The 14,217-nt window shown below is 39.3% G+C and overlaps 1 protein-coding gene across 3 annotated transcripts in view; it reads left to right on the top strand.

Annotated features, from left to right (window-relative positions):
- Window positions 1-14,217, top strand: part of PIK3R1 (phosphoinositide-3-kinase regulatory subunit 1) — a gene marked incomplete at both ends in the record, with an annotated part of 66,606 nt that overhangs the window by 30,803 nt on the left and 21,586 nt on the right. The window contains 2 exons of one of the 3 annotated variants that reach the window (XM_084233272.1): window positions 12,658-12,750; window positions 13,181-13,255. In XM_084233272.1, coding sequence (XP_084089398.1) covers window positions 12,658-12,750; window positions 13,181-13,255 — 168 coding nt within the window. Of the gene's footprint in view, window positions 1-12,639; window positions 12,751-13,180; window positions 13,316-14,217 lie in introns of all 3 variants that reach the window. The other 2 variants (XM_084233270.1, XM_084233271.1) reach the window with 2 other exon arrangements.

Here is a 14,217-nt window from a genome sequence, read left to right as displayed (position 1 = left end):
AGTTAATACATAGGGATCCCTTGAAGGGAGCTGCTTTTAGGCCCTCTAAAGTAGATAATCGTCAATGTGTTATCCATTATTAGTTGTGACATCGAGAACCCAAATATTAAGGGTAGTCTTTAGTATATAATTTATGATCCTGCATGCTTGGGGATTTTTCCATATTTTTGAGAATGTTCTCTTTTCCTAATAACTGGTAGCCAGATCCCTTCAAAGGGGACAGATACACTTACAGAGAACCTGGGCTTAGAGCTGTTTCCTCTGAGTATCATGACCTCTGGTTAACCTCTTTACCCATTTTATTTTTTTTGTATTCATTTTTTGTATTCATTGACTGCACAGATCATGAGCTAACCTTACCTGGACCCTCCCTCCTATCTCTTTGAGCCCAGTGTGAATTGTTCAGAAATATCAAAATGTTCATAAACAACTTAATTCATAAAATCAGAAGATGGAGTATAGGAGAAAGACTCTCCCTTAGGAGAAACCAGAGGTGTTGTGGACAGAGAAGGGCCCTTGGATCCAGACCAGCGTGGGTTGTTGCCTCTGTTCCGCAAAACACTAGTCAGATGATCTTGTGTGGTCATCTAACCTCTTGAGTCTTTCTCATATAGAAAGTAAGACTGGTGCCCTTCCTGCGACTGTCACCCTGACTCCAGGAAATGACCTAAGTGATCAGCAGTCCCAGGCCAGTGACTGTGCACCCCTTGTCTCCCCCTCCCTGGGCCCGACTTCTGTTGTTCTCAGTTTCCTAATGTCTACCTCCCCTCCAGTCAAGGCATATAGAAACCAAGTAAATTTCCCTTCTCTGACGTGTAGCCATCACGACTTTGAAACACATTTATTTCCAACTAACTTGTAGTCAGTTGGCTTTTGGATCCACATACAGGATCCAGTGGTTAGGATCCACATACAGGAATTGGAAACATATTTCAGTCTTTTTGAATTTAGTGTTCACTCAGGCAAAGTAACGCGTCTCACTCGAAAACATTTCTTCAAAGAGACATCCTGCAGGGGAGGAGGAGGGAGAGGGAGAGAGGGAGGAGCACAGGGGACTGAGGTGATGGTGCACGGGTGCATTGGGGAAGGAAACTCTAGGGGGACTATACCTGGGGGGGTGGGGGGGGAGCAAATATTGTTTTAAAATGAACAATGATGTAAAAAATATATATGTATGTAAAAGGCTTCCTCTCCCCTATAGGTTAAAGTAGCCCAGTGTAATAGAATCAAATTTTGCCAGTTTTCCATTTATTTGAATTCATTTAATTTATACCTCCCTCCTCACAGTAGGAAGTAATTGTTTGGTATCATCCCCTAGGGGCCTGCTATGATTTTTGCCAGTTTTGCAACAGCATGGTGGCTAAAGAGAATATAGAGTATTTCCAAAGTAACTCAGTAATTTTTATTGGCCACATGACTGCTTGACTTTTACTTTCAGCTCGTTGAATTTTAAAAACTAGAAATTCTCAACCTTCTGAGGTAAACCATACCACTGAACTGATTTGAAGTGAAACCCCAGAGGTATTAAATATTTTCCCCAAAATTCCCCAGCTTGTTTGATAGCCTTAGAACTCATTATCCTCATCCATAGTCGAATTCTTTTTCTTCTACGCATTATCATTTGGATTGTTTTTCATTGATACACCATCAAACATGCACTGGGAAGGCTTTTAATTGCACTGTTTTTCTTGAGGCCAGAGTCACAGAAAGGATGCAATTGTGTCATAAACCCTTTTTCAGTTTTTCCGATAGAGTCCATTAAATGACATTTAAAATATTTTATGGGTTAAAATGAATGTCATTCAAAGGCTAATGCAAAAAGCAACCAATAGGGGGAAACCTAACCCAAACTTTTGGATGAAATTGCTTAATTTCTAGCCCCTTTGAAGAAATTACCCATGCTCCTATTGAAGCCAGCAAAAAACATCTGTTGTTTTATTTATAGCCACAATTTCTAAGAAGCATATTCTATAGCAGATGAAAAAGTAGTTGACAGCTCATAATTCATAAAGTTACTGAGGCCTAATCTGATAGAACAAAATGTACAAAACTCCCTCCCGTGGTTCAGGTCCTATCACTTCCCTTTCAACTGAAGACAGAAGTGGCGCAATGGACAAGTGGAGCAGAGGTGGTTATGCTTGTTAAGAAAGCAGCATTGAGCTGGGAAAGCAGAGAGGAATACCCTGCCTTGATCCCTGATTGCTCTCCCCTCAGTGCCCAGCGGCCTGAGCCTCTGGGTACTTTTTCATTAACAACATCACAGGTATTTCCATGTCAGAGAGCCAACATTTCCCTTACCAGTCCCACCTGCAGCTGGGCCTTTTTAGCAGTGTGCTTTCTACAAACTGTTAGCGCCATCTTTTCTATCAAAAATCTAAAGCATAGATTAAATTTACTGATTGAATAGTTCTACATCTAGATCAGGCTTAATTTTTACTTCACTCCTTTTCTTTCACCAGTTAACTCTGGTTTATTTTCCATGGCCACTTTTTTAAAGAATTATAAAAATTGACTTTTAAACAATCATAAAAAATATAACAATTATAAAAATTTTAAACAGTTATAAAAAAAATACTCACCAAACTTGAACATACACCACCTATCTGTATTTTTTTAGCTTATTTCTAAGCATCTCTTGGGGAACATGGTCAGACTTCTTTTCATAATCCGTCTATATTTTATAGTTTGCTTCTTCTCTGTCTGTAAGACCTTCTGTGGATCACAGTTTAAACCAGCGAAGTAAAAGGTAGATTGGCACAAATAAGGCTCTGTGGCATAGTGCTGTTTATCACCCTGGACTTTTCCAAGAGTGTAGTGATAGGCTCCAACTTCAGCTCCAATTGATGCATCTAAAATTATCCTTGGAAAGAAAAGTACAACCAGAATAAGTCCAGGAATTTATTTATTACATTTCACTAATGAGCATAGTATATTGCAAGATAAGAGAGTTTATTGGCCCTCCAGAATTAACCACATTTGACTAGGGAGTGAAAGTCTATTGCCTCATTTTTAAAAAACTGATTCCTTACACAATTATTAAGGGCAATGTTTGCTCTTATCTCAAAATTGCCGCCCTTTGTTATGTAGGTATAGCTTAGCTTTGTATCAGTGAACTTTTTGAAACTCCCCTAGCTCCTTGTCGTTCTTGCCTTTATTTTTTCTTCCTAATCCTACAGGCAGTCCATGTTTTTCCTTTTCTCCCCCATCTCCGATCACAAACACCTTAATTCCCTTCATACACGAATTAAGCACATCTCATTAATATTTCATTTGGAATCCTTTGAAATATAAATGATAAAATTTATGTTTTTATATGTATTTGTCAGTTATTTGCTGGGCTCTTTTCCCCACCTGATGATAATTAACCAGCATAGTATATTTGTACCTTGCTAAAAGTGAGGTTATCCAGTTATATTTAGCTGAATAAAACCCGTTACAGCCTTGGGGAAGAATGTGCTTAGTTTAGCCTTATGAGAAAATATTTAATAAATGCTGTCCTGAAAATATGTAGCCTGGCTGAGTGGACTGGCAAGGGTTCAGTCCTGATAAAGTGGAGGTGGTGGGGAGAACCTGGCCTGCCCGTCCAAGCTCAAGTTGAAAAGTTGTACCTGTTGTCACTAAGACTTGTAACTGTGGATGTCTCCTGTTGGAAAAGTACTTTACCATCAGCATCTTGCAAAGATTTTTCATCCTTGACTCCTGGCTTTTTGCCTCCAGCCTGACATCACAAGACCTCTGCAAAAGGAGGTACCAAGAATCCCAGAGTGGTTCTGGCTGGCTTTGGGATCAATCTGTTCTCTAAAATCCTAGCTTTGCCACTCAGACTGGCAGGACTTTGGACAACTTGCTTAACTTTCCTTAGCCTCGGTTTCCTCATCTGTAAAACAGGGACAATTACAATGCCTTTCACTTGGCTGTACAGAAGAAATGAGAGAGCAGTTTCTGACACTAAGTGTGGAATATGTAAGAAAAAATAAAGGCAAGAGTGACAAGGAGCTAGGGGGCTTTCTTTTTGAATTAAAATGTGTTTCAAAAAGATCACTGATACAAAGCAAAGCTATACCGACATAACAAAGTGTGGCAATTTTGAGATAAAAGTAAACATCGCCCTTAATAATTGTGTAAGGAATCAGTTTTTAAGACTATGTCAGAATAGCAGTAAGTTGTCAGCATAGCCTCTACCACTGATCAATCCTCTGTCTTGATTACTGCTCAGGTATGATATCAGGTCTAACTGTGCTTGATAGCGCCACCTCCCAGGCACCTATGACATCTGCCGAAATAGGTTTGGATGTGGAGGCCACGTGATCTGGTCTGACCAGCCTGTGGAGCACAGAGCATTGGGTCAACACTTATCGGTATGAAGATTTTTGTTGGGACTCTGTTTCCCACAATGATTTGGATTTCCTCTCTGTGTCTGGCAGGATCACCCTCATTCCTTGCTGTGTGGTCCCAAGACTGTGGTCCTGGGAGTTTGCTGGAAATGTAGACTACCCAAACCTCACCTCAACCTACTGATTCACATTAAAGCTTAGGAAGCACTCCCCTAAACTGCTGCCCTTGGGTCTATTCTGACACAGAGGATATTTACGGAGTACCTATAGAATCTGTATTTGATAAGGATTTTTCTAGACATGAAGTTTCTTTCCACTCTTTGGGTGTAGTGTCCCTATATTAGGCAGCTCCCGCTGCTGTGACAAAATGCCATAAAGTGACTGAAACAAATTTGTTTCTCAGTTCAGATGTCTCCAAGTCTAAGATCCAGGTGCCAGCCTGGCTGGAGTCCGGTGAGGACTCTCTTTTGACCTGCCTTCTATGTTCTCACGTGGCAGAGAAGGGGAGTCTCTGGTGTCTGTTCTTATGTGGACACTGATTCTGTAACGATGGCCCAATCTTCTTGATGTCTGTCATTCAAACCTAATTGTCTTCCAGAGGTCCTATAGCCAAACACTATCACACTGGGAATTGAGCCTCCAACATAAGGATTTGGAATATGGACTGAATTAGCAGTTCCCTCCACGGCAATTGATTTCTGCAACTTATTTTGAAATGCATTTAAAAAAAAAAAAGGTGGATGAGTGGACATATATGTAATGAGACAAATTTAGTAAAATGTTAATTATAAAATCTAGAATGAGGATTTATGGGCATACTTTACAGCTCATTCAGCTTTTGGGTATGTTTAAAACAACGGGGAAAAAGTGCTGCTCTCTGTAGTTTTCAGAATGGAATCTGGTGATTCTTTTTTCCTCTGATTTCCATCCAGGTTTTCTCCAAACTGCCTGTTCTGCTTAGCTGGACTCATTTGCCTCCTTGGCAGTTCCTGGCTCTGTTTGCACTCTCCTTGGTCAGCCAGCGTCCTGCTCCTGTGCTGCTAGTGAAGTTCCAGGCTGGAGGAAAATGCTGCTTTCTGGTTTCTAGTTTCGCCAGTAACAACTTTCTGAGCAGTTCCTCTCTTGCCTCTGCCCTGTCCTGATCAGGGAACCTTTCAGTGCTTATCAGATCGGGGCTGCTTACACTGCATTTACACCTTATTATTTCAAAGCATTTCCAAAGTGACATTCGATGTGTTTGACTGTGAAATCTGTGGTCAGATGTGAGCAGAAGGAATGAGTGCTCCTTAACGGTGAGGGTGACAGTGTGACCCACTTGGAGAACCCCACCCCCGCCCTTCCTCTTGTTATTAACAGGGGCTCCCATTGCTTTCTCTTCATGATCCCAGTTATCTGCATTTCAAATTTTTTTTTATAATTTTTTTTTAAGATTTATTTATTTATTTTACACAAGAACCGGGGTACAGGCCAGATGCGCGGGAGGGTGAGAGAGGATTCGCCAGAGACAGAGCGGGGAACAGAACAGGCACACTGACAAAATACACTGCTGAGGGGAGCAGCAGGTGCGACAGGAGAGATCTGCCACGCCAAGTGGAACCCTCGCCGGCCGGCCGGGATCGAACCGGCACTGCAGAGGCTGCGGGCAACTTCACAGTGTGACGCTCAACCGCCTGTGCCACCAGGGGAGGCCCATCATTTCAAAATATTTCACAGTGAGGGAGAAAGTACTGACTTGTGTATTTTGGGGAAATTGCAGGAACTGGCAATATCAGTTTAACTTTACTTGAACATAGTAAAAGGTGTAGCTACCCACTTGTGGTTCATGCACCAAATAGCTGTGTGTCACTTAACATCCCTCACACAGTTACCCTTTAAGAAAGGGAGCCTTGGCAGGAAATCTATACACTGGTGGAAACATGTCCAGGCTAAACTTAAGGGCACTAATTACAACCCTTGTGGCTTTGACCATGTTACTTACTTCTCCATGTCTATTTTCTCACCTTTCAGTTGAAGGTAATAAGGACAATATGTCTTTGAACTGTGATGAAAATCTGTCTAAAATATTTAGTGTGGCTCCTAATTGATGTTTAGTAATAGTCATTTGTTCACTTATTCATTCAACACACAGTGGTGCACCCATGTGTATCTCACATGATTTTACCTTCTTTCCTTCCTTCTTTCCTTTATCAGGACTCTTGGTCACACTCCATTTGAAATTGTTCTGAGCCAACAGACCAAAAGACCAACTTCCCTTATAAATCTTTAGCCTCTGAAATCCTGTAGGCTCAATTCTAAAGGTTTTTCCTGGTGGGAGGAAGTGGAGTCCTTTTATTCCCCATTTTAATTTGCTGTACATTATAAATTGTGGTCTTTAAATCAAACTCTAATTGAGGCAGTAAGAACCTCAATTAATTAGACCAGCTTGTCAAAAATTAGACTAGCTTGTCAGTGTAATCCTGCATTTTAGGTCTCTCTTAGAGGCTTCAGCTAAGGCCATCAGAAGCACAGCTGTAATGTCTACTTATATTTAATAGAATCATTGCTTACTGTTTCCTATACCAGTCTATTGCCTAGCTAGAAAACTAAATGGGCAGAGGAGATCAGGTCCCTTGCATTTGTTTTTAAGTTGTGGAACAGAAAAAATAAGTGGGAAAAGATAGATTTTAAGATGTTAAAGACTTAGATTAGGGGTATTGGAAGATTCGCAAGTTTCTGTTTAAATCTGTTGACAACTCTTTTAATTCCTTCCAGGTAGTTATTTCTGAAAATAATGTAGTTATGTCTGCAGATTTACTTTCACCTCTCCTCTTCATACTTCCATTTTCAGTTGCCCCTACTTTTTCTTCTTTCTCATCTACCAAAATAATTACACCAGGTTCAATAGCGATGCAACTTCATTTTCTATTGCATTCGGAAAATGGAAGTAAATAATGCAAATAAATTAGGATGGTAGTCCTTATAGAAGGAAATATTGTGATATGTTAGATGTGATTTTTGAAAAGATTGTGTGATGGTAAAGAGAATGAAAGGCAAAATGCTGGTGTCTACCCTGTCAAATATGCTTCCAGTATGTCACCTTAAGAAAGTATTGTGAATTCTATCTTAATTGTAGTTTCTTATCTTAACTATGCCATTGCAATTAGGTGTTTAAAAAAGTCTGTGTGCAAGAATGATAATAAAAATGATTGTATGAATAATTCTAAATTATTAACATCAACCCATTTGTGCTTTCTATAGTCTGGGCACTGTCTCTAAGCTAACCATGCTCATTTATAATATTCATTTAATTCTTATTATATTCATAATTATTCCCATTTTACAGACAAAGAGGATTCAAGTTAATTAACATGCCCAAGATTATACTCAGTAAGTGGTAAAAACAGCATTAAAATGTAAGCAGGCATCTTTGGCTATAAACCTTTTTTATTATCGTTACTCGACTGCAGATTAGACAGGTATGTTCCAAAGTTAAGAAACCCATAATCTGGGGGGAGGGGGGCTTTGTTTTTTAGTGTTTTTAGCTATCTCATCTTCCCACATTTTTTAGGGTTTTTGACCATATACCTTATGAAATTTAACAACTCAGTATGAACCTTTATAGGTAGAAAGTAGGAACATGCCTGTAAGGTTTATTTAAGAAAAGTATTGGAATTTGTTAAATTTTTGCCGACCAACATGTATATTTTTCATTTGAAATAATGAGAGATTGTTTCAGACAAAAATAAAGCTTTGATTCAGCAACAGTGAATAGACAAACATCTTGATTTAATATTTATCCACACTTTGCATATATGCTTTCTTTTCTGTGTATTTGGATTACATTTTAAAAGGTAAGTGGCAGTTTTTCATACACTTTTAAACTGCTCCCATCAGTAATGAAATACTTGGCTTGCACAGTCACTGGAGTCCCAGAATTTCAGCTTAAACTTTCCACTTGTCCCTGCCAGGCACTAACTCTAAAATATCCTTTTTTTTTTTTTTAAATGGAGAACGTCTCCAAAAGGTGCAGCTGTGTGCTGGTTTCATCTTGCACTTTGCAGCAGAACTGGCACCATTAACTCGAGGAATGCCATCATCTCCCACACACCGCTGGTGCCCGGGGACTGTGCAGGCCTGTCCATGCCAGTGGTTTGGGAAGGGTCTAACTTTGGAGAAGACTTTCTTCTCTTACTTCCCTGGTGATTGGTTGTCACCAGGGCAAAGAGGAGAAAATAGAACAGTGGAAAATGCAGCATCTGATGTGTCATCAAAAATTCTTGCTACAACTGGAGATACCGGATCTAGTCAGTGTTGAAGATTGATTCCTCTTTTCTTCTGAAACAATGCATGTTCTGGCTTCACCCACTTTTAGACCTTTCCACTGTTCTTTCTTTTCTCCTCTCTTCCTTAAGTAACACTGATTCCTTTTGACGAAAAATGATTCCGCCAAATGAAAAATTGGTGTTGGATTGTAGTAGAGGAATCTATACAGATTTACCCAGATTCTAAAGAGTGAATAGACCTGGTTCTCCAGACTTACACACTGGCTACAGCAGGATTCAAAATCAAAAAACCCTCGTGCAGGTATAAAAATCTATCTGGAAAATAGAATCTGATGAGAACTTACATGTATATAAACTGTATGAGGATCCTGCTCTCTTAGTTTATGATTTATGTATTAGCCTCCACAGATCATCTCTGTATTTTGTTTCTTTTTTTTTTTTTTAGTTCTGTTATATTTTGTCTTATAGAGCTCTATGATGTGGTACCAAGTCATAGCTTTCTAAGAATAACTTGTCAAATTTGGTAGTTCCTAACAATTGGCATTTCCTGTTAGAATTCCTTAAAATGGAGCCTAATAGAAAAACAAATGTTAACCTGGTATATTAAAAAAAAAGAAAAGGAATAGTTGATTTTAGTATTGTTGAAATTTTTAACATTCTACCTGGGAATACTTTTTAGACTTTCACTGCTAATTGATCTTAAAGTAGAAAATGTGAATTTTAAAAACTTCTTGGGTAGGGCACCCACGTTGCCTATGTTTACATATTTTAAAGGGGAAATGGATTCAATCACAGACATTGTACCAGGGAGTAGGAAATCCTTGAATTGTTATTTTTTTTTAAATCTCTCCTTGTAAAATTTACCTTTTAAAACTTATTGCAAAACGTTGCTTGGTTGTGATGATTCATACATTTGGGTGTAAAGACTTTTTTCCAATATTAAATATTTTGTTGAAAATGCACTCAGTATGTTACAATGACTACTAATGGCTAGTTTTTTTCCTCTTAATGTAGCCTAAGTAAAGTGCTTGAAAAAGTTCTCCTGTTACGAATACCTGGTAGCTAGTACAAGACTTTTTAGGTACACCATGTAACATTTGTACAGTGAAACAAATGTTAATTTGTGGCTCAAGATCACTGAAGATAACTGCCCCTTTTTTTTTTTTTTTTCCTAAGAAGCATTGAAAAGACTAAGGAGAGAAAGTTTTATATTTTGTTTCTTCTTCGGTGTGAAGTGAAGAATAGAGAGATAGAAACCCTTTTATAAGTGGTATTTGCCAGTTGAAGTAATAGAACAAACTGCAGTGCATATTTCAGTCACAATCTGATGAATTCTTAATTTAACTTTCATATTTGCCTGCAGAAACTATTGTTTTGATAAGATTCTGGAAGGAGATTAGCCTTTGTTAAGTAATTCCATTTTTGGTTGCCAACCTTAAAGATTTCTTTTATTTGAAAAATGCTTGTGTAATTTTTGAGGAGGAGAAGAAAGAGCAACTGGGCATGTTTGTTATCAAAGTGTGATGTGGATATGTTAAGTTTGTATATTTATTATTGAGTCTCTAGGTTTGTTTGTTTGTTTTTGCCTGTTGGCATGTAAGACCTGTAAGTTTGAGTAGGCTACAGAGATACTGCTGTTGATCTTAAAGATATTTCTCTTCTTTTCTATTTTCCTGCTATTACATGTGCTTACAGGATGATGTTTCATTTTGTTCAGTGTAGAAGTCATTTATGGGAGAGGATATTTTTGTGACTTGGTAAACTAAGGCAGAGGGAAATGAGTTTACAGTTTTTATCAGAGGAAATAAAACGGCATGCTTTTTCACTTTATGGTGTTTCTTCTTTTATTTTATAAGGTTTTTAATTAAAAAGACTCTTTGAACCTCTCAAGGTCTTCATCTTTTAAATGCTCTTAACATTTAGAAATTTGGAGGCTGGTATTGCTAGACTTTTTTAGGAAGTCACTCGTGTGAATTTGTTTGTCATAATAGTACGTCCTGAAAATTATTAACCCCAAACAGATTATAAGCATCATTCCTGGACTTCTGATTCTGGGGGTGTGCAGTGGTAGCCAGAAACATGTATTCCTAACATATTCTCCAGATGATTACAGGCTCAGGCAGTGTGGGAAACAACCAGAGAAAGTGCCCCCCCAGCTCTGCACAGCCATTTCCAGAAAGAGTGGCACATCCTCCTGCCTTTATGAAGTCCAAATGTGTTCAGTCATACAGGGAACTGAGTGGTAAACTTTGCATGCCCTGAGTTCAGATATTGAGTGCCCTGTGTCAGTGCCCTGTGTCAGATGCTTTAGAGTGGGGTCTTTGTGGCACAAAGCCAACTCACGAATCTTTCATCTGTTATTGACAAAATTTGCCCTTGCTTAGCCTATAGAACTGTGCTTACCAATGCCTTGGTCAGTAGCCACTTATAGTTCTTTAGAGCTCTTTAAATGTAAATCAATAAAAATGTAAAATTCAGTTCCTCACTCACAATAGCCACATTTCAAATGCTCAAGAGCCATGTGCCTGGTCATTGCTTTATTAGATAGTACAGTTAGTAGAACATTGTTTTCACAGAAAGTTCTGTTGGACAAGGCTGCTGCATAATTGTCTTTCATAATTTAGCTCTTCTTTGATCCTGGGAGTTGCAGTGGTTAATTGAGTCAGGTCACAAGATCACATGTAACTGTTTATCACAAGGCATATTGCAAACTGGAAAGGTCTTAGACGACAGGGTTTAGGGTTTGCAAAGTGACATAACTCATCCTCAGTTCTTTGAGGGCAGAATTTAGTAACATAATTTTATTCTTTTATCATGACTCTGTCGCTGTATGCTGACTCATTAAGAGGATCTTAATTATAAATTTGCTTTAATGCGATATATGGCTTATAAGGAATCATGCCACTGAAATCTCGTTGGGTCCAATTATAAATATTTAATCTTTTTTACATTTTATTAGCTGTTCTTAGACAAGAGCACAGTGTGATAAACCTTCAGTGTCTGAAAAGTTGTTTACTGATGACTAATGAACAGTGTGTACATGCAGTAATTTCATAAACACTATCATCAACTTATCTTTTGCAGTTTGAGAAATTTGAGGTGAATATATTTAGCTCCCTCTTCTGGTATTGAGAGAAAGATATTTTCATTTAAAATGGTTTCGTATATTTTTGGAGTGAGAATACAGTCAATATAACGTTAAAGGGTATTATTTGTGAATGGCATCCAATTAGATTTGTTCTTTTGTATCATTGCGCTTGGTGGGATATGTAAATGAGGCATGGAAAACCAATTTATGAAAGTCGAGGTTTCTGATAGTAGGTACACAGAGGGATTTAATTTGAGCAGCCAGTGGACATTCATTTGGCTTCTATATCTGATACTAGGCCCATCCCTGACACCTCTGGGACCTGGGACAAGAGTACAAAAGGATGCCCAAGCTCCCTGTGTCTTAACTAATTTAAATTAGAAATCATGTTAACAAACTGTCCATTAGAATGTGCCCTAGCCTCCTGCCTGGGCAGTCCAGTCCTTCATAATCACCAGGAAGCAATTTTTTCATTTAAATGTCCTGGGCCCCTCAGATTTCCACCCCAGAGCATGGTGTTAAGGGGAGAGCTGAGCTCAGCCTGTCCCTGGCTTTCCCTGACATTTCCAAGGTCTTGACATCCAAACTCCCTTCCATGCAGTCTCAGCTCCAGTCAGAGCCCAGGATTGCACCCCCGCACAAAGGTCTGTTTTGAGAAGGATTGACCTGGGGAAGAAGCCACTGGGACTAGGACTTTTGGGTAAGTTTACTTGAGTGTGTCCTAGGAGATAAGTTGGCATGTCCCCCGAGCCCCCAAAACTCATCACACTGGAGGGAGAACTCAGCTAGAGGAGAGCCAGAGAGGAGCCTCCAAAAGCACCAGGCCCAGCACAGGAGTTGCTCTTGCTCAGACCTGAGTTTATGACTGTCAGACATAACTCAATTATTTTGTATTTCAGTGTGCTTCATTGTTCTCTAACGCAGTCGATGTCCCCTAAGTTAAATGTAATCATAGGATTTTGTTTATTTGCAGCTTTGACTCTTCCGGATCTTGCAGAACAGTTTGCTCCTCCTGACATTGCTCCACCTCTTCTTATCAAGCTAGTGGAAGCCATTGAAAAGAAAGGTAATCAGACTAGCAGAGGGAGGCAGTTACTTGTCCTAGGCTTTCGTGTTTATTAGAATTTCGGTCCATCTCTTGGGCTCATGAAATTCATTCTTGCTGCCTGTGCTAGAGACACACACTATGTGGAGCTCTGTCCTGGGGAAATAATCCGGTCTGTGATTTCTAACTCTAGATTAGCATGTAGTTATTGTATGGAAATGATTATATTCTCCATAATTTAATAAATGTAATTAACATGCTCCTTAGTGGGCGGATGATTTCGCCAAAATTATTGACATGCCAGATAAGATTAATAGTAGGAGTTGACTTCCAAGAATATTTGTTACATCTAGAATAGATACTGGATGGAAACTGGAATGTCTTTCTGGCAGCAGGCTCACAGGTCCTCAGAGAGCTGTATTTTGCATACTCAGTCTGTTTTGTGTCCTAGGTCTGGAATGTTCAACTCTATACAGAACACAGAGCTCCAGCAACCCAGCAGAATTACGACAGCTTCTTGATTGTGGTGAGTGTCTTGGAGTTAGAAGTACAAATGGGAAGGACAGTTGTTACCTTTCTACATCAGGTAAAATACAGAAACACTCAGACTTCTTGCGTTCTGAGTTTGAAGGGAGCCCAGATACCTTGTACAGTTCCCTCCGCCCTATTACGGTAACAGTGTAAATCTTTGCAGACCTTTGATGTTTGTCTCCTGGCTTGGGGTGTGTGTGCATGCCTGCCTGCAGGCACGTTGAATGTCATGACAGCCCAGGAGCCTCTGGGTCCTGCAGGAATTGCAGAGGAGAGATACAGCCTCTTGGGATCTGTCTGGCTCTACATGCCTACCACCTTCCCCTGACCCTGCAGCTGGCTGCATCAAATTCATCTGGATCAGTTTAAAAAATGTTTATAAGTCTATGTTATTTAACAAATGTCTCTTCTGACCTTTTCCCTTTCCCTTTCATTTTGTTCTTGCTTTCTCCCTTCTTCTTCTCCTTGCTTCTTCATGCCATATTTACATTAAGCAACTTCATGATATTATTATATTCAGAGTATGTTGATAAATCAACTCTATGGGGGAAAAAAAACCCTCTAACTTTTAGCATTTGCCCATTTCCATGGTGTAAATAGTCCTACTATGGTCAGTTTCAAGCTACCAAACTGGTCAGCGATGAATTGAGCACAGTTGGCACTTGTGTGCCAATACAAACCAGCGCTAGCACAGCCCTGGTTAAATGACATCAATTATTTGTCCCCTCCCTTCTTGGCCAAACAAAAACAGCAAAATACTGTTCAAGTGTGAATAAATTTCCTTGCCATCATCCCGGTAGGTCATGTTCTATATCAACCTAAAGAATCTCCCAGATCCTTCATTCCCTCCCAATACCTGAACAAATAATAATAATTTCCTATCTCACATATTTTAACTGAATTTGCATGTTTGAACCACAAAGAATAAAAACCCAGTTTGGGAAGACGCTCTTCGAA

Source organism: Talpa europaea (assembly GCF_964194135.1).
Source record: "Talpa europaea genome assembly, chromosome: 5".
NCBI lineage: Eukaryota > Metazoa > Chordata > Mammalia > Eulipotyphla > Talpidae > Talpa > Talpa europaea.
The sequence above is the reverse complement of the archived record's forward strand: the minus strand, read 5'-3'. Positions and strand labels throughout refer to the sequence as shown.